Source organism: Ovis aries, chromosome 24 (genome assembly GCF_016772045.2).
Source record: "Ovis aries strain OAR_USU_Benz2616 breed Rambouillet chromosome 24, ARS-UI_Ramb_v3.0, whole genome shotgun sequence".
NCBI classification, from domain to species: Eukaryota; Metazoa; Chordata; class Mammalia; order Artiodactyla; family Bovidae; genus Ovis; species Ovis aries.
The window spans coordinates 21,881,896-21,904,080 of record NC_056077.1 but is presented as its reverse complement, the minus strand read 5'-3'; the positions used below and the strand labels follow the sequence as shown (position 1 = coordinate 21,904,080).

Sequence of the window (22,185 nt, the reverse complement as noted above, 5' to 3'; positions counted from 1 at the left end):
GTTAAGGAGAAGGCATTGGAAGGTTTTAGATAAAGAAGTGATTTGATCATATTTTCATTTCAGAAAGATAACTGGCTACAGTGTGAAGTCATCTTAGTGCTGTGGGGAGGAAGCAGGCACGGAACATTGCATTAGTTCAGGCAGAAGATGAAGACACTCTGGACTAGGACGGAAGCACTGGAGATGGAAATAAGTGGAGGCTAACAGATATTAAGAGGAAAAGACAGTATTTGGTGATTAGAAAGTTTGATGATTGTGAGCAAGGAGTCACCAGTTACCGTCAGGGTTCTAGAAGCACATGATTGCTGTTGTTTTCAAAGGCAGGGAGCACTGGAGGAGGAATTGGGGGAGGAGGAGGAGGAAGAGGAGAATAGGAAGAGAAGCAGGTAAGGAATGAGGTGATGAGTTCAGATTTAGAAAACTGAGCTCCTAGAAGAGGTCTGGGCTAGAAACATTTAGAAGCAATGACTGTAGAGTTTATATCAGTTAGCTTTAGCTATATAACCAATCACTCCCCAATTTAGGGCTTCAGAATGAACATTTCTTATTTTTCAAGATTTTGTGGGTCAGCTGAGTGCTCTTCTGCCTGGACAATCTAGAACGGCTTCACTCACCTATCTCATAGTTAGTGGATTCTTTGGCCTATGGGGTATCAAATAAGGTCTCTCATACCCCCACACAGTAACCTTGTTTTCCCCTTGTGGTGGTCTCAGGGTTCCAAAGAACCCCATGAGAAGGCAAGCCCCCATGCACAAGCATTTCTCAAGCCTCTGATTGTCTCATTTGCTGTTATCTCATTGGTCAAAGCAAGTCACGTGACCCAGGCCAGAGTAAGTGTGGGCGGGGACAATATAAGGACACCAGACCTATGGGACTGAAACTGCCCTCCACCTTCACTCATTCTTCTCCCCTTTCCTCTCCCCCACTAGGATGACCCTGTATGTGGGAAAGGATGAAGCTGGCTTCTATGTCTCTAAAGCACTGGTTCATGCTGGGGTGGCCCTAGTGGTGAGAAAGGGCCTCTGAGGGGCTGGAAAGAGGGGATGAAGTAGGAGAGAAGCCCCCCCCACCACCACTGATGACTCTCCATCTTCTGCCATAGCCTCGTGGGCTGACCCTGGCCCCTGCCGATGGCCCCACCACAGAGGAGGTGACACTCCAGGTCTCAGGAGAGCGAGGGGGCTCACCTAGCACTGCTGTCAGATACCCCTCAGGCAGCGTGGCCCTCCCTAGCCAGTGGCTTCTCATCGGTGAGACCCCTTCCACCCAAACTTAAAGACCTGTGAGCCCAGCTTCTGAGCTAGAAGGCTGAGGTCACCTTCAGCCCACTGACCTTGTCCCTGCCCCTTAGGACACCATGAGCCACCCCCAGTCCTACACACCACCATGCTGAGAGTCCATCCCACCCCAGGGAGTGGGGCTTCTGGGACCAGACCCTCAGAAAGCATCCAGGCTCCAACTCTCTTCTTGGAGGTCAGTGCTCAATGGGCAGAGGGCCTGTGGGGAGATGCCGCAGGGGTGGGCAGCCCTGGACCTTTTCCTCAGGCTTCTAGGCATAACGTTTGAGGTGGGTCAACTGACCTCACAGTTTCTCAGAAGAAAGACTTTTTTTGTTGTTGTTATTGCCAGAAAAAGTGTTACAAGTGTCAAAACGGTATTGGCTATCTACATTGTGAAACACAGGTCACGGTTTTCTTTATTCTTCAGTTTAGAGGTGGCGAAAGATTTATCAAGTGAGAAAATGAAAATGGAAAAACTATGAAAGTATACCCTCCTGAGAGAGGACTGGACAGGAGTCACTAATAGTTCAAGGTTAGAAGGAACAGGCGTGCTCTGTTCTCAGAATGACGTGATTCTCAAATCTGGTTGCTCATCAGAATCACCTAGGAGCCCACTCCAACCTCACTGAATTCAGAATCTCTGGAGGCAGATACTTGTATTTTCTGGTGATGTCCAAGAGTATCTGGGTTTTTTGGTGACACCCCAGGTCTCCTGGGGCACCACAATTTTCAGCACCACGGAAAGCGCCAGGTTTGCCATCATGTAGACCACTCACTCTCCACCCCTTCAGCTAAACCCAGCCCTGTACTGCGTGATGAATAAGGGTTAGGGGTTCCATAGCAGGAGGGGCTGCTGAGAGTGAAAGCCCCTTTGTCCTCAGCTCCCGAGCCTGAGCCGTGAGGAACCTCCGGACCTGGAGCTGCATCCTGAGAAGAAAACCTCAGAGCTGTATCCAGGCCTGGGACCCCAAGACCTGCTGGCAGCCAGTCTCACTGCTCTCCTCCTGGGAGGATGGATTCTCTTCCTAATGAGGCAGGTAAGCCCATCACCTCTGACCTTAGGTCTATCTTATGGTCTTCCTAGAGGAACTCTGCCCCTCTCCGAGACCACTTAGTGAGTTTCTCCCTCACCCAGGTCCAGTTCTATCCCCTACCTTCCTCTTAGCAGTTCCCAGGGCCCTTGATACTGTGCTCTTTATGTCAATGCTCCTGGGACTGGCCATCTCAGGCACAGCCTCTGGGCCCATCATGGGGTAGGGCTGGCCAGGGCCGAGCCCTCTTCAGCCCCCATATTTCAGCAGCAGCAGCAGCAGCAGTTGGCAGAGAAGCAGCAGCACCAGGCTCCCCTGGCACCTGCAGGCCCTTCTCACATTTCACAGGATGCTCAGCCCCAGCCCTCCAGTGCCACCCTTCAGAGCCAGAAGAGGCTTCAGAATCCCCCAGAGCAAGGCCAGCCACTGGAAGACCCTGAAGGTGAGCTCACATGAACAAGAAAGGACAGAGTCAGGGACAGAAAAGAGAGAGGCAGGTTTAGCTCCAAAATCAGATTACTGGAACAACAACTGCTGTTGCTCAATCTGTGAACTGAACAAGTTGTGTCTGACTCTTTTGTGACCCCATTGATTGTAGCCCACCAGGCTCCTCTGTCCATGGGATTTCCCAGGCAACAAGACCAGAGTGGGTTGCCCATTTCCTTCTCCAAGGGGTCTTTCTGACCGGGGATCCAACCCACGTCTCCTGCCTTGGCAGGCGGCTTCTTTACCTCGAAGCCACCAGGGAAGCCGACCCTAAAAGAGTTAACGAGAGAGAACTTTGGATAGTGCCTGCTGTGTAGTGGAGCCCTCTGGAAATGTTTGCCATCATTTTTTCTGTTGTCTTTATGTTCAGGGACCCTGGATACGGATAGAACTGGTATAGATCTAAGTCCTCTGTTAATTTTGATAAATTGCTTGACTCCCCTGACCTTCAGTTTTCTCATCTGTCAAGTGGGAATGATAACACCTACTCCATTACATCACCTCATATGACAGGTTTACCATCACCACTATTATTAAAGCATGCCAAGCTGATGTTATTAATGTGTGTTAAAAGAATATCATATTTGGTAATAATAATATTAATAGCAAATTACCTAGGTACCCTTTGGTTCTTTTTCTCTTTAGGGCTTTTTTTTTTTTTTAACATTTTTCCTCTCTTCTCTCAATTTCATCCTATAATGAAGCCCTTTCAAGCTTCCTCTGGAACCTGTGGGATGCCCCAGGGGAGCTTCTGCGTGCTTTTATTGGTCAGTCCAGGCTGCTTCTCTCCTGCTTCTTTGGCATTGCTCAAGCCACTGCCTCCTACCTTGGAACTAACTCAGCCTGAAGCCCGCCCCATATTTGGTGGGATGCTCCCATGCTGCTTCCGAAGTTCCCCCTGAGTTCGCCCGTCCACCCTGTGCTGAGAGGAAAGCAGCTTCCTTCCTGAGGGCTCAGCTCCTGTAGAAAGCCCCCCACCGCAGAGTTGCCTGAGCCCTGAAGGTTGCCGTTCCGGTCACTTTCCTGGCTCTGAGTGGGTCCACACAATATTCCATCGCACCCTGAAACACTTCTTCTTGGACCTTCTGACTCAAGCCAAGTCTTTCCCCAGATGACCCAGACTCCATGTCATCCCAGGTGGTTCTTGTCAAAAGACCTTACTGTTCCTTCCACCATCATCCCAAAGTTGTCCCTCACCACCACGGTCTACTAGACCCAGTTACTGACGGGATGGAATTCCTTCCTCCAGGCATCTCCTCAGTCCCCTTGTGGGTCTGTAGATACCACTAACCCACAGAGGAAGAGAAAACAGGATGTTGAATTCCAGCCCTGGCTCATCCAGGCTCCCCTGTTATATGAAATACTTAAACTTTACTCACTGTGAAAAAACAACCAAAGTATTATCAGTGCTTCAGGACAAGAATCCAAGAAAATAAAATACCCAGCTAGAGCATGGTCATTTCATGACAAAATTCAGTGGTAACAATCTCTATGTAATATTGAGTTCCCTCTGCGCTGTAAAGGAAACCTTTCAATTTCTTTTACTCTCTTTAAACTTTCAATAAGCTTTACTTCGGTATTTTCATAACTTCTAGGGAAGCATGGAAGGGACAGGTAATTGTTAAGTGCTGTGATAAATGCTGTGATGGGGACGGAAGGATACAGGGAGCTGCAGGAACACAGAGGAGGGTCATGGAGCCCCGATGTGGGGACGTAGGAAGTGGCCTCAAAGTGAAGTCTAGGCTGTGACCCCAAAGAGAAGAAGGAATTACCCAGGTGAGCAGGGCAGAGTAGAGCAGGAATCCTCCAGCTGGCCCCAAGAGCACAGGTGAAGGTTCAGAGATGCGAGAAAGCAGGGTGCCCATTCTGGAAGCTGAAAAGAGGGTTGCAAACTCATGCTTCCGGGTAGGTCAGGTGGATAAAGCAAAGAAGCGAAGCAGTCACACAGGAGAGAGAATAGGGAGTGGTGGGGACTGTGGCAAACTGGAGAACAGGTGCTCAGGCTAAGCCTGCCTTGCTTACTGCTGCAGTCTGACTCAGAGCTTGACTCAGGAATTATCTGTTGAGTTAGTGACTGACACTGGCCACCAGAGATTCTTAGATTAGACAGCACTCTTAATAAATATATGCAGAGTGAATATGTGCTGAGCAGGTATGAGGTATAGGCAGAGTTAATGGCTGGGACTTGCCCCATTCAATATGCAGCCCTTTGGAGTCCAGTGTATCGAAATCTTTCATGCAGGGAGAGTCAAATAAACACATGTGGCAGATGGCAGGAAAGCTTCAAGAACCACTCTCCAAAAAAGCCCTCCACACCTGTGGTGGCCCCTAACGTGTTCTTAGGACATCTACGTCAGGAACTCTGACCTTGGAACCCTTGGTCCTCCGCTCAGTGCAGGGAAAGGAATGTTCCTCAGGACCTTTCCATGGTTCACAAAATCTGCAGTGGAAACCTGCCCCACTCTCATTTAACCTCCACAAATGCATCTACACGTGCTTGGTAGAGTGTCCTCCAGGACTGCTGGTTACATGGTACATTCAGCAGCAAGCAGGCACAGTCAAGCTGGCACAACCAGCTAAAACTGAGAACTAAAATTTATATAGCACTTACTGTACACCGGGCCCTGTTTTAAATATTGTGCATGTATGAACTCATATTCACAAGGTGGATACTATCATGCTGATTTTATAGAAGAGGAAATTGAAGGCAGAAAGGTTCATGACACTCCCACCCCAGACTCACAAAGCCAGTAAGTAGCAGCTTGGGAACTCAGAAGCAGGTCAACTTTGGGATGGTATCTCTGTTTGAATTTTGGCAATGCCCATGATGTAGGTAACCAGCTTGAATGATCTCCCAAGCCGTGTAAAAGAAGCAACACAGTGCATCACACATTCCTGGGGATCTCAGAGGGGATTCTGACCGTACCTGACTTCCCCACCATGTGACAACTTTTGATTCCTTTAGAAATTCTCCTGCGTTTGTTGCTTCTCCATTATCATGATATAGAAGGCTGAGCAAATCATGGTGAATAATTTGTGCAGACTGAGCCTCCTGATTCATTATTTCTGCATTCAAAAACTTCATGGCCAGAAGTCTGGCCTCCCTCCCAGCACTGAGGGTCCTCCTGAATCTAGAGTTAGTTCTGAATCTAACCCAGAAAGCACGTAGCGAGCGTTCACCTCATGCTGAGGGCATCCAGGCAGGGGAGGCAGATAGGAAAAGACGGGAAACCAGCAGAACCAAGTGAGTGGTACAGAGCGGCACAAAAGAGGAGCCAGAAGTGCTCAGGGACCCTCACCTGGAGCCAACTGAGCAGGGCTTGTTCAAACAGGCTTTCCGGCAACTCTGCCCCTGCTTTCTGAGCTGCCAGAGAGACAGGCCCAGCTTACCTGTGTGTGATGTGCTTCCAGCACGGCCCCAGGACCACACTCCTGAGAGTCCAGGGTATACACATTTCACTTACTGCCTGCCTCTCATCAGCAGAGAGTGTTTACGCAAATAACCTAGAGCAGTGCTGAGGGACAGCTTAATACTTTGCTCACAGATCCCTGACGCTCATTTTCATTTGCTTTTCCTAGAGCCGATTAGAGAGACTAAAGCTGGCAGCCCTTCCTAGGTAGAGTGTTCTCAGGGCCATGGAGGGGCACATAACTCTAGCGGCACAAGATGCACGTAGCTGTGTGCATGGGGCCCCCTGGGTGCTGAGCAGGAGCCTGCCCAGTGCCTGGGTCATTGTGAGGGGTCTCTCCCAGGTGACTCGAAAGGAAGAGCAGAAACTGCCCAATTCCTCCACTCACCTGAGCCAATCCCACCCACCCTTTCTTAAAAAAAAAAAAAATTATTTATTTTTGGTTGTGCTGGGTCTTCATGGCTCTTGAGTTGCTTTCATGCTTTCATGCCTTGTGTTGCTGCAAGCGGGGGCTACCTCTCTAGTTGCGGTGCACGGGCTTTCCATTGCGGTGGCTTCTCTTCTTGTGGAGCACAGGCTCTAGGCACACGGGCTCAGTAGTTGCCGAGTTGAGCTTAGTTGTACTGCGGCGTGTGGAATCTTCCCAAACCAGGGAACCCGTGTCCCCTGCACTGGCAGGCGGATTCTTAACCGCTGGACCACCAGGAAAATCCAACCCCACCCTTCGTAATAGGAAGCCAAGGCCTTCTGGGGGCTCCCTGCTGCCCTGGAACTTATTCTAGACAGTTCAGCATCCACACGCCCACTGCTCCCCACCCCCTGCGCCCCCCACCCAGAACAGTCTTTTCTGCCACAGCCTTCGCCTTCATCATGCTTCCGGCTGCCAAAATTCACTTTCCTATTTGAAGCTAATAGCTTAGTCGAGGAGAAGGCAACAGCACCCCACTCCAGTACTCTTGCCTGGAAAATCCCATGGGCGGAGGAGCCTGGTAGGCTGCAGTCTACCGGGTCTCGACGAATCGGACACGGCTAAATGACTTCACTTTCACTTTTCACTTTCATCCATTGGAGAAGGAAATGGCAACCCACTCCAGTGTTCTTGCCTGGAGAATCCCAGGGATGGGGGAGCCTGGTGGGCTGCCGTCTATGGGGTCGCACAGAGTCGGACACGACTGAAGCGACTTAGCAGCAGCAGCTTAGTCGAAAGCGTTTATTATATTAGTAACTGGTGGAGGCGGGGAAAGGAAAGAAACCTGGGCAGAAAATGCCAGAAGAGGGAACAATGATAAAAGAGGACAGCAGAGCAGACCTCACCCCCACCCTTTTCCCCATTAATCCTCACAGTAATATTATGCAGGATCCTTAACATAGTCCCACTTTACAGATGAGAAAACGGGCGCCGCGGTTAGGTCACTTGCCTGGAGTAAGCGGTAGCTTGAGGCACTGGACCCTGTCTGGCATCCGGTGGGGCATGGAAGCGGGAGGCTGGAGAGAGATCGAGGCTGGGGGGACAGGTCTAAACTGGGCGGGGTGGCGGCCATGGGCAGAGGGCCCCTGAGACCCCCTTCTCCTCTCCCCGCAGCCGAGCAGCTCACTGTGGTGGGGAAGATCTCCTTCAACCCCAAGGACGTCCTGGGCCGCGGGGCTGGTGGGACTTTTGTTTTCCGGTGAGTGGCAGACAGGAGCTGGGCTGAGGTGGCCACTATCCCTAGAAGAGCACCTCTTTCAAAGAACCCCCAAGGTGGGTGTGGATCCTAACAATTCCCTTTTGGTCTGCCCTCTGGACCTCCACCCAGGGGACAGTTTGAGGGGCGGGCGGTGGCGGTCAAGCGGCTCCTCCGTGAGTGCTTCAGTCTGGTCCGGCGGGAGGTGCAGCTGCTGCAGGAGTCGGACAGGCACCCCAACGTGCTCCGCTACTTCTGCACCGAGCGGGGACCCCAGTTCCACTACATTGCCTTGGAACTCTGCCGGGCCTCGCTGCGGGAGGTGAGGCCTGCGCTCCCGGGTGGGAGCGGGGCCAGGGGTCCTGGGCTGCAGGGTGACGCTCTGCCCCTCACTGCTCCCCAGTATGTGGAACACCCGGAGCCGAACGGCTGGGGCCTGGAGCCCGGGATGGCGCTGCAGCAACTGATGGCGGGCCTGGCTCACCTGCATTCTCTACACATAGGTACCAGCCCCTCCCGGCCTCCCTCCGAGCCCCTGCCTGCCCCCTCAGCTCTCAGCTCTGGTCTGCTCTCACAGTGCATCGCGATCTGAAGCCAGGCAATGTCCTCATTGCGGGGCCCGACAGCCAGGGCCTGGGCAGAGTGGTCCTCTCAGACTTCGGCCTCTGCAAGAAGCTGCCCGCCGGCCGCTGCAGCTTCAGCCTCCGCTCAGGCATCCCGGGCACAGAAGGCTGGATGGCGCCCGAGCTCCTGCAGGTCCCGCCTCCAGACAGCCCTGTGAGTCTTGCCACCCCGGGCTGCAGGCATGCCTCCCCACCCAGTGTCTCTGCTGCCTGGGTTCTGGATCACCCGTTCTGTGGCCTTCAGTGACTCCTCCCAGCCTGTTTCTTCATCTGTAAAGTGGAGATAACTCCTCCCCTTTCCCCCTAGGGCAGTGGTTCTCAACCAGGGGTGACTTTTGCCATCACTGGGCAATGTCTGGAGACCTTTTGGGTCGTCCCACTTGGCAGGGAAAGGGGAGTTGCTACTGCCACCTAGTGGGCAGAGGCCAGGGATGCTTGTGAGACATCCAAGCAGGCACAGGACGGTCCTCCAGGACCAAGAATCATCTGGTCCAAAATGTCAACAGTCCCAAGGTTGAGAAGCACAAGCTAGAAAATGGTTTTCATCTCTACTGTGGTGTAGTCACTGAGGAGCTTGAAAAAATTCAAGTGCCCAGGCCCTACACCCAGTAACTGACCCCCAGTGACTTTACTGTGAAGCCAGAGTGGAGAGCCACCCAGATTGGAGGGTTTGGGGGAGCATCAGATGAGCTAATGGTTTCCCCAGGTGGTGCTAGTGGGAAAGAACCTGCCTGCCAATGCTGGAGACTTAAGAGATGCAGGTTCAATCCTTGGGTCAGGAAGAACCCCTGGGGGAATAATGGGCAACCCATTCCAGTAGTCTTGCCTGGAGAATCCCACGGACAGAGGAACCTGGCGGGCTACTGTCCACAGCATTGCAGAGTTGAACGCAACTGAAGTGATTTAGCACGCGCACACACACATGAGCTAATGTAACTGAGTCATAGAGCAGTGTCTGACCCCTGGAGGCACTTGGAGAGCCAGGATCATAGATTTTTGAGTCAGTGTTCAGGGGGAAGTCATAGGCATGAATGAGAGTAACACACAAGGAGAACAGACAAGAGTCACCCGCACCCCTGAAGTCGAGAGAGAGCTAGAAGTGGCAACGCGGAGGCCCAAGAACCAGGGCACTGATGTTAGGAGCCTGTGCGGGTTTTGATTTTTCAAATTTGCGGCCACCATTTTAACTTCTGGGAAATTCCACATAAGTCTAGACTTCTGGATTCTTTTGCAAAATCAAAAGCTCTGCCACCCAAGAAAGTCCCCTGGAGGCAACCAGCTGCAGCTGAGTGCCAGCGGCCAGCTGTGGATAGGGCTGGTACCAGATCACAGTCCCCACTGCTGCCTTATTGCCTCACGCCTAGCCAGCTTCACTCGGACGTGTCAGCGTCACCCACCAGACCTGGAGGAATAACGCATGGAGACCTAAACTAGAGGCTTAGTGGGCACAAAGATTCTGGATGAAAACCACACGTCCCTTTCACTAGTGCAGAGGGGAGGGAATGTAGGGCTACGAACATGCCTTGGGAAGCATCCTTGAGTTCTAGCCTGAACCAAATCCCAGGCTGCCGCACCAGCCCTGGGCAGAGTGCAGCCGGGCAGACTTCCTGGAGCAGAGACCTCCTTATCTTTGTCCCTCTGGCCCCCAGACCAGCGCAGTGGACATCTTCTCTGCAGGCTGTGTGTTCTACTATGTGCTTTCCGGTGGCAGCCACCCCTTCGGAGAGAGTCTTTATCGTCAGGCAAACATCCTTGCGGGGGCTCCCTGTCTGGCTCACCTGGAGGAAGAGGCCCACGGTGAGGGCGACCTGGGCTGGCAGAGGAGGGGGTAAGCAAGGCAGAGGCTGGGTAGGCTTGAAGCGACCCCTCTCTCTCGCCCCTGCAGACCAGGTCATCGCCCGGAACCTGGTGGAGGCCATGCTCAGCCCCCTGCCGCAGGCTCGCCCCTCCGCTCTGCAGGTGCTGGCCCACCCCTTCTTTTGGAGCAGAGCCAAGCAGCTCCAGTTCTTCCAGGTCAGTTGGGAATCTGGAGAGAGGCCTCAGAAAGTTTGGGTTCTGAGCAACAAGGGAAACCAGGTTGGCTGGGGAAAACACTCATCTGTGTTCCAGGTAGCCCAGCTCCTTGATTTAAACCAAGACAGAGCCCAGGCTCCCAAACACTGCCCTCTCAGCCCTGCACGGCCTCCTCAGCACCGCTTTCCAAGCTCAGCTGCCCCTGGTGTGAGAACATACCCCATTCCTTTCAGCCCCAGTTGTTTCTCATGCTATTCCCAGGCCCAGACAGTGCATTCCACTTGTGACCTTGAGTCACTGAGCCTGTTTGCTCATCTGTAAAATGGGGAAAACAGTGCCTGTCACAGGTTGGACTAGACCCTGCGTAGCAGAGAAGCTCCACTCAACGGGAGGCAACAATCCTTACCTGGAGCTGAGCAGCGCTGGCTGCTGCACGCCCCCAGCCATTGGACCCTCCTGGCCTGTGGCCTCTAATCCCGGTCAGGAGGCTCAGCAGCTCTGTGGGTCCTAGGACGTCAGTGACTGGCTGGAGAAGGAGCCTGAGCAGGGGCCCCTGGTGACAGCGCTCGAGGCGGGAGGCTCCGAGGTGGTCCGGAGTGACTGGCACAAGCACATCTCGGTGCCGCTGCAGACAGGTAGAGGCCAGACTCGGGGGGGCGCCGGGAGGCCGAAGGGACGCCTCAGCAGGGACGGCTGTGCCAACGCCTTCCCTGCCCACAGATCTGAGAAGGTTCCGGTCGTACAAGGGGACGTCGGTGCGAGACCTGCTTCGTGCTGTGAGGAACAAGGTGTGTTCCAGGGCTTGGGAGGGGCCTGGACGGTGGGGAGGCCTGAGGCCTGGTCCGGCTGAGCCCCGGCTCTCTGGTCCGACCCTCCAGAAGCACCACTACAGGGAACTCCCAGAAGAGGTACGGCGGACGCTGGGCTCCATCCCTGACAGCTTCGTCCAGTACTTTACCAACCGCTTTCCACGGCTGCTGCTACACACGCACGGCGCCATGAGGAGCTGCGCCTCCGAGAGCCTCTTCCTGCCTTACTATCCGCCGGCCGCAGGGGTCGGGGGGCCAAGCCCAGGGGCAGCGGGGAGCTGAGCCTGCCCAGGTCGACAGACCAGCAGAGGCCAGGCCTCTGGGGCCACTGAAGCAACAGCGTGTGCCCCTCGGGGAACACAAGAAGGAAAGGAAGATTCACGTATGTTTAATGTGTATAAAGCCAAGGACAGTCCTGAATTCAACAGCCACATTCTGTACAATTCATAGGGTGAGCCTGAGGGCAAGGGGAGAGGCCACAGAACCCACACGGAACATGTACAAAAATAACTTACACAGCAGCCCCCACCTGCAGGGATGATGAAGTTCTCGCCCTGGCCCCCAGGGCTGGGGACACACTATAAAATAGCTCCACGGTGCTAACCAGCGTGGGCCAAGGTGCTAGCTGCAGGAGGAGGGCGCCAGTCCAGGGGGCAGGGGGCTATGAGGAGGCCTTGAGGCGGTTGGCGGCCGAGCGCGAGCTCAGCAGCTTGTCCACCATGGCACGGGCGTAGCGCAGCCGGCTGGCCAGCTCCTTGGAACAGCCGTACTCCTCCAGGAGGCTCAGGCGGTATGTACGGAAGTCCCGCTTCTCGTCGATGTAGGTTACGGCGGCCATCAGTGGGCACAGGATGAGTTTGGTGTGGTCCTGTGAGGGAGAGGGCGACAAGATGGACAGAGAGGGTTACTGGTGATTGAAGACCCCAGCTGCTACTGTGTGTTGGCAGTAGACGAAAAATGGGCCAGCTGGCAGGAGGGGGACACATATCATTTTTTTCTACTACTGCTGCCAAGGATGGGTCCATGGCCCCCACTCCCCACCCAACTCCGTGAGCTGGCAGAGAGGCACAGACACCCCACCCCAACCTTCCAGGGCCCGGCTCACCTGGAAGAAGTTGATCTGCACACAGCCATTACTGAGGTGCAGGATGATGGCACTGCGGGTACGGAACCAGGTCCGCAGGTAGGGGAGCCGGGCCAGCTCGTCGCCTTCCCGAGGCGTGATGTTGGCGCCCGCCTTCAGCAAGTGCTCGCTCATGTAGTTTCGGAAATACTTCAGGAGGGTGATCTGGTTGGAGGGTGTGAGAGGGAGTCCAGAGTTGGAGCCTGTCCTCGGGCACGGCCCTCACTCTGCGACACAGGACCGCACAGGCCAGCCAGCACTCACCTTCTTTATCAAGGAGTTGGGGTGGGAGCTCACGGTGAGGTAGGACTCTGAGCCGTCACGCTCGATATACTGTAGGCTGTCACCGTCATTATAGAGGATGAGGCGTGTGGAGTCGTTGAAGAGCACCCCGACGCTGTTGTCACACAGCTGGTACCCTAGTGGTAAGGGGAGACCTCAGAAAGGGGGAGTGGGAGCTGCAACTAGGAGGCCTGGGGTGCAGACGGAAGAGTGCTGAGGGGAGAGGACCCGAGAGTCGGAAAAGCAACTGCCTGTAACAACTTGGAGGGTCTCAAGCTACCCACCCACCTGGGAGAAACCTACCGAGGCCATACTTGTCCGAATAGTCCACCCACTTGCTGACCCAGAAGATGGGGATGCACGCAGGGTCCTCGGCCTCCTCTGGGACAAAACAGACAAGACAACCAGTCAGGACCAGCCTCCTCCCCTCTGATGTGCTCGGGTGGCCCACACCAGGGAACTCGGTCCAGAGGCCTGGGGCCCCAGAGGAGAGTGGAGCCGGGCCTCTGCCGTCAAGCAGCTGAGACAGGCAGCAAGTCACAGTGCAGCATGCCGAGTCTACCCGTGTGTTCAGCTGACCCGTTTCTCAAAGGCCCACTGGGTGCCAGGTGCCGTCACAGGCATAGTGAGCAAAGACAAAACCTACTTCCCGGAGCCTGCATACTGGCTCCAGGGCTAGAGACCAATCAAAATGAATATGCACAGAAATGTAAGTTACTTCTAACTATCATGGTGAGAATCTGAGTTCTGAGTGATTAAAAAATTGTAAGAGAAGCTAATTTCAGATGTATGAAAATGTGATGTTCCACGCATGCAATAATCCCCTCTTTCAAATACAATTAACAAATGTGGAAACTTTATGTTAGATGGGAAGTGTTGTGGAGAAAACATAGAGCAGGTAAGGGGGAGGAGAAATGCTAGGAGTTGGGGGCCGGGAGATGCTCACAGGGGTAATGCTGGTAGAAGCACATGAAGGGGTGAGTGTCAGCCATGCAGGGATCTGCATGAAGCGAGTGCTGGGGGAAGGGAACGGTGTGAGCAAAGGCCCTGAAGCTGGAGCACGCCTGGGTCTGTTATTTCCACTGTCTTGAGGCCACAGAGAAATTCCCTGCGCAGAAGAGACAGTGCGTGCAGAAGCACACAGGCAGCATATGGAGCTGCTGAAAGGTGGGGCACTTGTGGAGACAGAACAGATGAGTCACAAGAAGAAGGGAGAGGCCTGACCATGGAGGGCCTGAGCCAGCAGGCCCACTTCCCTGGGCTGTAATGTACAGGAGATGGGAGAAGGCAAGGCACTGTGGAGCCGGGGGCCTGGACAAGCTGCCGGCACTCTGGGGCTGAGACCTCCCTGCCCTCTCCAGGCGCCCCGGCCCAGCGCCCACCTTGCCTCACAAGCCCCCGCTCCGAGGGCTTGGAGGCGTTTACGCTGTGCAGCTGCTGCAACATGTCGCTGAGGTGGCAGTCGACGGGCTCACTGGCCTCCCGCACCACTGGTTCCTCTTTCTCCCGGGGACGTTCAGGCACGGGGTTCTCCATGCCTGTAAGGAGAGGAGACACGGTCACTAGTTGGGCACAAAGGCTGCAGGATTTGAGGGCCTAGGACCCCCAACCACAGCTCGAGAAGCTCTTTACACTGCCACTGCTTTAGGTAAGCAGCAGGTTATTAGAGTAGGAGCTGCCCTGCTCATGTGACAGCACCTGAAACTCACTTGCTGATACCTCCAGGGCTGGGCCAAGCCAGGCCCTGTAGTCAGGCTTCATGGCCACACACGGCCATAATGCTTTAGATACTCAGGCCTCAGATCCAATGCTGGGCCCTGCTGGGCACCTCTGGTCTTCAGCAGCTTGGAGCTGCCTGACTTCAATCTAAGAATTAAAGGCATCTTCTGTATCCAGGAAAACAGGAGGGCTCAGTAAATTGCAACCCATAGGATAGCCTAACAGGCATTCAGTGAAAACGTAAGAGGTTTCCCCCTCTAAAATCTGCTTTATGTACTTATACGTGACTGAAATCTAAAAAGATACACCCTGAAATTTTAAGACTAGGTGCATTTGGGTGGTGGAATTATGGATGATTTTTATTGCCTTTGATGCGTAAAAGTTCAATTCTTTCCCCACCAACATGTGCTAGCTCCTCTTGTATAATACGAAATTTCTTAAAATATTTAAAGATCTGAATTTTCAATTAAAAAAATCTATGCTATGATAAAGACTTAAGTTTGAAAGAACAGAATATTTGAGACTTACTTTAAAAACTCTAGCAAGAGAATTCCCTGGCGGTCTAGTGGTTAGGACTCAATTCTTTCACTGCCATGGGTTCAGTACCTGGCTGAGGACCCACAAACCACAGGGAAGAGCAAACAAAACAAATCCCCCCAAAAAATCTAGCAGAAAGAAAAGGAAGAAGGTGGAAACGATAAAAACAAGTACAGGCAGACGATGATAATTATTAAAAACAGATGATGAAAAATGGGATTTATGTATTCCCCAAAAAGTTCACTCTAATTCTGGGTTTTGCTTTATGTCCAAGATCTAAAACTAAAAAAAAAAGCAATCCTTTAAAATAACAATATTGTCTTATAGCTCTAAGAATAAATATCCACGAGTCCATACCAACCAAATAAATGAATGGGAGAGAAGTGACAGCTCTTCCTTACAGAAGAAGTTTGATTAACAGATGTAGAAGGAACAAGAAAAGGGGAAAAATCACCATTAGAATACCACAGCAATAACTGCTGTTGTATCCACCATGGATGCTGACATCAGTGAGCTAAAGTCTGAGTAGTATTCTCTCAGAGAAGCTCCCCATGGGGTATAAATTAATCACCGAAGGAAAAACAGTAGCTATGCACTGGAGGCACCACCTTAACCAAGTGATCACCAATCAAAGGAAATATTCATATAACCAAAGAAAGTATCAAAAATTAAAGCAAAAAGAAAAAGGTAATCCTTAAAACAGCAGTGTCAAAACTGAAATGAACTCATAAAGTTGTGCTATATCCACACAGAGAAATAAAGTATTTCAAGTGGCTTTTCTTGGGGTTTTTCTGTGTGTGTGTGTGTGTGTGTGTGTAATGTAGTCTAAGGACAAAAAGAATTGCATGGAAATAAACATAGTTTCATAACATACTTTATATATGTTGAAAATTCATGTATACCGTGTAAGCAAACAAGGTTTTCATTGTAAGAGAAAAAGAAATACAAGCATAAAATTAAAGATCCTATAATATTAAATTAGACCCTTACAAATTACCAAAAGAGAATTAAAGTAGTAATTTCACAGTGGAGAAAAAGACTGCTGTAAGACCAGTTTGCACCAATTTCAATTTCCTGAACTTGATAACTAGGTCCTGTGTCGTGGTTAGGTAAAAGAATTGTTTTTAGGAAATATACACTGAAGTACTAAGTAGTAAAGGCCAGAATGTGTACAACTTACTATCATGTTGTTTGGGACAAAAACAATACACACACATACACACACATATAATGAGAGATCCCCACCCCAGTTATGTATTTTCTAATTCTGCTCTCTGAAGAGACCTAGAAACAACGACAAACCAAGCAATGAGATGTGGTTTTGTAAGAAAATGTCTATCCTTTTAGAGAGATGCGTACGGAAGTTCTTGGGGGTAAAATGGCAAGATGTCTGGAATTAACTTCAAAAATACTTCAAAGGAACAAACAAGGAGCTATGAAGCAAACACTACAAATCTTAGCAAGTGTTGACTCTGGCGGTGATGTGGGTCCCACGCACATTGTGCTCCATGTGTGTATCTGAAGCTTCTCAACATTTTTTCCAATGAACCATGCAGGGCAATATCAACGATTTAAAAAATATATATTAAGAATTATTCAGGCATGGCATTTAGCCACTCTCTTCTCTCCGGACATGACAGGTCTGACTCAGTCACAGTAAGGTCTGTCTTCCCTGACAGGGCTATGGGGAAAGGCATTTGCCACATAAGGATGGGGACCATGGATTCAAAGACTGGGGCCCATCCTACTGCACACCTGAGCTTTGGGGACCATCCATTCACACACAGAGGCAGGCAAGGCTGTTTGTCTACCCACACTCTGGTTTACCTTTATTGAGGATGGTGAGAGGCTTCCGGTTGCTGGGGTCCAGGCTACTGGGAGCAATTGAAAACCTCGGTGGAATGGTGAGGCAGGTGATGGGGAGGCGGGCAGGGATATAGCCGGAAGTGAAAAACTCGTCATTGAGCAGCTCGTGAATGGTTGGACGGGCACTGGGATCTGGCTGAAGCATCTTCTTGATGAGAGAGGAGGCCACGGGGTTGATGTGCTGGAGGGAAGGTGGGGAGTCATAAGCAGGATATGACACAGGACCAACCCAGCTGCTGCACCACCACCCACTACCCGGCCCCAAATACACCATGTTCAGTGGCTATAAACGTCCCAAGTTTCCACTGGCAGCTTTACTAAGTTGACAAGTTGCTCACCACTAGAACAGCACTTGAAAACAAAGGCTTGGAAGTCATAAAGGCCTGGTGTAAGTCCCAGTTCTGTCCCTCAGCACCAGCTGTGCCAACCAACCCAACTTTCTGGGCCTTTGTATCTTCATCTATAAAGTGGGGACACAGCACCAAGCTTGGAGCCCTGGCAAGGAGACCCAACCCAGGGTAGGTCAAATGCACAGTAAAGCCTAGCATCAACTTTGTACTTACTATCTACCAGCAAAATATTGTAAGCACTTCGTGTAGATGAACTCACTTAACCCTCAGAGAAACACCCAAGGACTGAAGCTCTCTAGTACCATCCCTCTTTAGCAGATGAGGAAATAGGCACAGAGAAGTCAAGTGCCTAAGATACATCCCGAGTGAGTGGTGGAGCCAGCACCCACACCGAGGCAGTCAGGTGCAACCCCCACACTGGGAACCGCTCTACTCGGCCCAATAATTGACCCTCTGTAACGGATTCAGCCCATCCATCCTGATGGAGACAGGGCTCTTGGCTTCACATAAGACAAAGATGCCAAACTGTGGAAGCAGCTGTGTGCCAGACTGCTGCCAACTATCCCTCTCAATGCACTCTTGCTGGGGGCTGCAAAAGCACGCCACTTCGCCTTCACGGTGGTTCGAGATTCTGTGAGCGCTCGCTGTGTGCAAGATGCTCTGGGGCAGGGACTCCACTTTACAGATGGGAAACTGCAGCTCAGAAGACTCAGGCCATTTGTCCATTGTGATCTGGCTAAAAAGTGGCAGAGCCCATCTGAACCAAGACAGTCCACAGCCAGGCTAAGCAGCACTTCTCCGTCTGCCCCTACTCTGGCTCTTTCTCTCTGTTTTTCACGTCTTTTGGGTTATCTCCCCAACGGATGAAAGCCTGCAAACTCTCATCCCAAGAAAAACTGTTTCTGTACACATACATCAGCCTCTGTATGCAATTTCAGACAGGACCCTCTAAAGCTGTTACACTTACCCATGGGGTGGCACTGACCCATCTCTTTCCCCCGGAAATGGCTGGGCTCTGTAAATCACTTGGTGGGGGAGGGAATTAAATAAAACAAATGTAAACTTAAAGTGGTTTTAGTCACCTTGGGAATACTGTATTCATTGTTCTTGATCCGGAGGTAGGTCTCTTTTAGGCAAGAGGTCTCAAAAGGTGGCTTGCCCACTAACAAGGTATACCTGTAAGCACAAGGAGGGATTTGGCTCAAGGCTCCCAACCAAAACCCAGATGCAGGGAGGAATCCTCTCAGGGCCAGAAAGGAAGTCAGACATCTTTTGGGCATTCACTGTGACTCTGGGGCCCCAGAGGACAATTCACAAGTTCACTAAGCAGCCCCAGGAGCCACGACACTGGCAGGGAGGTACCCTCAGTAGAATACAGGTGATGAAACTGGGTTCTAATGGACCAGTGACTTTTTAGCTATAGCCTGCGGTAATCTAGGGGCCAGAGGCTGCCAGCTAACATGGAACAGGTCCAAGCAGGGGTCACTTTCCTTGAGGCAGCCCCACAGTTAATAGTTCTGTACTTTAGGCTGCAAGTTTTCATGTGGGAAATTCCAAGGCAAAGAAGTAGGAAAGCCATTTCTAACTCTCCAGTATCCAGGGAAACAACAAAAGGGGTAACACCTGAACAGGCCCAACTCTCTGCCCACCACCCACCTCTGATGGCCTTGACCCAGACAGACCACAGGACCTCCTCCTGCCAGCACCACTCCTGGCCTAATTCTTCCCACCCAATGCTGCTTTTTAGATCAGTGGTTCTAATACTTTATTGTGCATAGAAATCACTCAAGGGTCTTAATACAGATTGTGATCCAGTTAGTCTGGGTCTTGAGATTCTGCGTAACAAGTTCCTACGTGATGCTGCAGCTGGTCTGCCGTACTTTGAATAGCAAGGGATTAGAGCAAGTTTGTGGAGACATTCCCTCCCTCATTCCCTGAACCCACAGCCCAGGCTGCAGGAATCCTACAGGATATACCAATTCAGCAATGAGGGTTCCTTCAGAGACCATCTGTCCTCTGGAACAGTCTTTCCAAAGGCGGAAAGGTCTGCAGGATAAAGCCTGCCAAGTGAGATGTCCAGAAAGCCCCTTGCTGAGACTGGTGGGTCCTGAGACAACTCCCAACTTACATGATGCACCCAATGGACCATACGTCCACCTCGAAACTGTGCCCTTTCTTGCTCAGCACCTCAGGAGCTATGTAATTAGGAGTCCCGCACAGGGTCTTCTTCCGTTCCCCGTCATACTCCACTTTGGTTGCCAGTCCAAAATCCCCTGGGACAGAGGGAGGAAGAGGGAGGCTCAGATGCCAGCTTCTGTCGTCTGTCAATGCAGACAGCTGGTTCAGCTGGTAACCATCAAGAACCAGGGTCAAGTGATCTCTCAAAGCCTCTAGTCCTTGTGTACAGCAAGGACTAGATTCCTGTTACCCAGGAATCCTCCCACCATGCTGGCCCTAGGGAAGGGCCTCCCAAAGACTCTCATCACCCCTCCCCTTAGAAAGGAGGGGTTTACTTCTAAAAGGGAACTGACAGGGATCTGCTAAGTCGCTTCAGTCATGTCTGACTCCATGTGACCCCACAGACAGCAGCCCACTAGGCTCCTCCGTCCCTGGGATTCTCCAGGCAAGAATACTGCAGTGGGTTGCCATTTCCTTCTCCAACACATGAAAGTGAAAGTGAAGTCGCTCAGTCGTGTCCGACTCTTCGTGATCCATGGACTGCAGCCTACCAGGCTCCTCCATCCACGGGATTTTCCAGGCAAGAGTACTGGAGTGGGGTGCCATTGCCTTCTCCGACTGACAGGGATAGCAAAACTCAAACACCTTCAGGGATTAAGCAAGTAAATGTCAAGATGGCTACTTGGCAAGTTTGTGAGGAAGTGATACGGAGGGGTGGGGAATGTGGCAAACCATAGGGCATCTAAAGGGAACAGCTGCTGTTCAGTACAGCAAAGAGCTGTCTTGAGGGAACGCTACCCCTGTACTGCTGGAGCTCTCGAGTGTTTAAAAGGAGCTCCAAATTCAAAGTTTTACATCAAGGCTCTCAGTTTAAAAAAGTGAAAATGAGGAGCGGCTTCCGTGATGGCTCAGTGGTAAAGAATTCACCTGCCAATGCTGGAGAAACAGGTTCCATTCCTGGTCGGTGAGGATCCCATGTGCCACAGAGCACCTAAGCCCATGTGCCACAACTACTGAACCTGTGCTCTAGAGCGCTGGAGCCACAACTGCTGAAGCCTGCGCTCCACAAGGAGAAGCCACTGCAATGAGAAATCCGCACATGCGACGCAGAGTAGCCCCCACTCACCGCACCAGAGAAAGGCATGCAGCAGCGGAGACCCAGTGCAGCCGAAATAAGTAAATTGAAAAAATATTTTTAAAAAGTGAAAACAAATCCAAATTCTTAAAAAAAAAAAACAAACTGTATAGAACACACTGCCCCCCTCAAAGCACATCTGCAGACAAGACACTGGTTTGTAGCTCTTTAAGTTCCTGTCCTAAGAGAGGATTCTACAGCCAATCAACAGCCCAGACTTCCTACCATCCTCTTCCTCTCTCCCTTGTCTCTTTCCAAATTTCCTCTCCCTCACCCTCCCTCCCAGCTCCTCCTCATTCCCACTGCATGTCAAATGCCCTTGCAGTCCCAGCTCCTTACCTATTTTCACCTCCAGATCCTCGTTCAGGAAGAGATTGCCCAGCTTGAGGTCTCTGTGAATAACGCGGTTTCCGTGCAGGTACTGGCAGCCCAGGACGATCTGCCGCAGGTAGTAGCGGGCCTCGGGCTCCGTGAGAGCTTTCCTCCGCTTGTGCAGCTCCAGGAGAGACTGGGAGCAGGAGGGAAGGAGAAATGGGAGCCGGTGCTCAGACCCAAGGCAGGGAGGGAGTGTCATTAGGTAAAGGCAGCCAGGACGCTACTAACCATTTCTTCAGGACAACTGCGATCCAGACTCCCCCCCCCCCCAAAACCAGGCCGCAACAGTTCATAGCAACCCTCTCCCACTGGCTCCCTCCCAAAACCCTTACCTGGGACCCCTCTCTCAGACCCCTCCGGAAGCTCAGAGACCCCAGTATCCCGGTCCCGGAACTCTTGGCAGCAACAGGTCCCTTTCCTGCCCCTCCCCTCCCCCGGAAGCTCCGAAGTCTGGCTCCAACTACCCTCTGCCTGACCCAACCCTACTCGGGAAAGTGAGGGTCCGCAATATCCCTTACCTAGCAACTCCAAAGCCCTGGCGTCCATAAGCAAGGTTCTCCCGCACCTCCCCCAATCCGCCCAACTCCTAGCGTTCAGAAGCCGCCTTCCCTAGAGGCCCCAAGTGCCGAGAACCTTCCCTCTCCCCAAGACTTTCTCCATTTCCAGTTCCAGGTTCCCAGCACCTCTTCCCTAGCAGCTCTGAGCCCCGGGGCGCCCCTTCCCCAGCAGCTCCGGTTCCCAGTGCCCCAACCCCTGACGCCAGGGCAGTTCCAGTTCCCCAGCAGCGACACTCACCCTCCGGCGGCAGAGCTCCAACACCACGAACACGAAGTCGTTGTCTTCGAAAAAGCCGTGGAAGCCTACGACGTGCTGGTGAGCGAGGCTGCGGTGAATGGATATCTCCATGGACATCTTCTCCTTTTGGTGCGGTTTGAGCAACAGCGACTTAGGCACGATCTTGCCCGCGAACACCTCCTTAGTGTCCGCATCCGAGATCTCAAAGCACTTGGCAAAGCCACCCTTCCCCAAAAAGCGACCCCGTAGATAGCGCCGCCGGCTGCGAGGGTCCACTAGGACCTCCGGAATCTCTTTCGCCGGCGGGGCGGCCGTCGGAGCCCCGGGAGCTGCAACTCCGGGCGCTTTCCCTGGGTCGGCTGGTGCCCGCCCCAGCTTCCCTGCAGTTGCCGCCGCACTCATGTTCCCGGAGTTGCTCAGCGGACCTAGCAGGGTCTAGGCAGAGGCTTGGCACGGCTCTGCCTCTCCTCGAATTCAAACGCGGCGCCGGGAACGTTACAAGAGCCTAC

The 22,185-nt window shown here is 52.3% G+C and overlaps 2 protein-coding genes across 8 annotated transcripts in view; one reads left to right on the top strand and one right to left on the bottom strand.

The window, feature by feature from the left end:
* ERN2 (endoplasmic reticulum to nucleus signaling 2) overlaps window positions 1-13,581 on the top strand; it is a 26,001-nt gene extending 12,420 nt beyond the window's left edge. The window contains exons 9-22 of one of the 7 annotated variants that reach the window (XM_042240156.1): window positions 930-1,008; window positions 1,103-1,250; window positions 1,352-1,473; window positions 2,162-2,317; window positions 2,660-2,753; window positions 7,790-7,874; window positions 8,004-8,193; window positions 8,275-8,374; window positions 8,449-8,648; window positions 10,144-10,291; window positions 10,380-10,507; window positions 11,019-11,142; window positions 11,228-11,295; window positions 11,386-13,581. In XM_042240156.1, the coding sequence (XP_042096090.1) occupies window positions 930-1,008; window positions 1,103-1,250; window positions 1,352-1,473; window positions 2,162-2,317; window positions 2,660-2,753; window positions 7,790-7,874; window positions 8,004-8,193; window positions 8,275-8,374; window positions 8,449-8,648; window positions 10,144-10,291; window positions 10,380-10,507; window positions 11,019-11,142; window positions 11,228-11,295; window positions 11,386-11,598 (1,855 nt within the window). In that variant the 3' untranslated portion in view covers window positions 11,599-13,581. Of the gene's footprint in view, window positions 1-929; window positions 1,009-1,102; window positions 1,251-1,351; window positions 1,474-2,161; window positions 2,318-2,578; window positions 2,754-7,789; window positions 7,875-8,003; window positions 8,194-8,274; window positions 8,375-8,448; window positions 8,649-10,143; window positions 10,292-10,379; window positions 11,143-11,227; window positions 11,296-11,385 lie in introns of those variants that run through there. The other 6 variants (XM_042240155.1, XM_042240154.1, XR_006057912.1 and 3 more) reach the window with 6 other exon arrangements.
* Window positions 11,689-22,185, bottom strand: PLK1 (polo like kinase 1). Its single transcript, XM_004020841.5, has 10 exons — window positions 21,677-22,185; window positions 20,846-21,014; window positions 19,322-19,466; window positions 18,276-18,369; window positions 16,805-17,024; window positions 14,104-14,259; window positions 13,025-13,102; window positions 12,704-12,858; window positions 12,422-12,604; window positions 11,689-12,184 (listed from the first exon to the last, which is right to left on the bottom strand). Exons 1-10 carry the CDS (start codon window positions 22,076-22,078, stop codon window positions 11,978-11,980), a joined length of 1,809 nt encoding a protein of 602 aa, XP_004020890.1. The 5' UTR covers window positions 22,079-22,185; the 3' UTR covers window positions 11,689-11,977.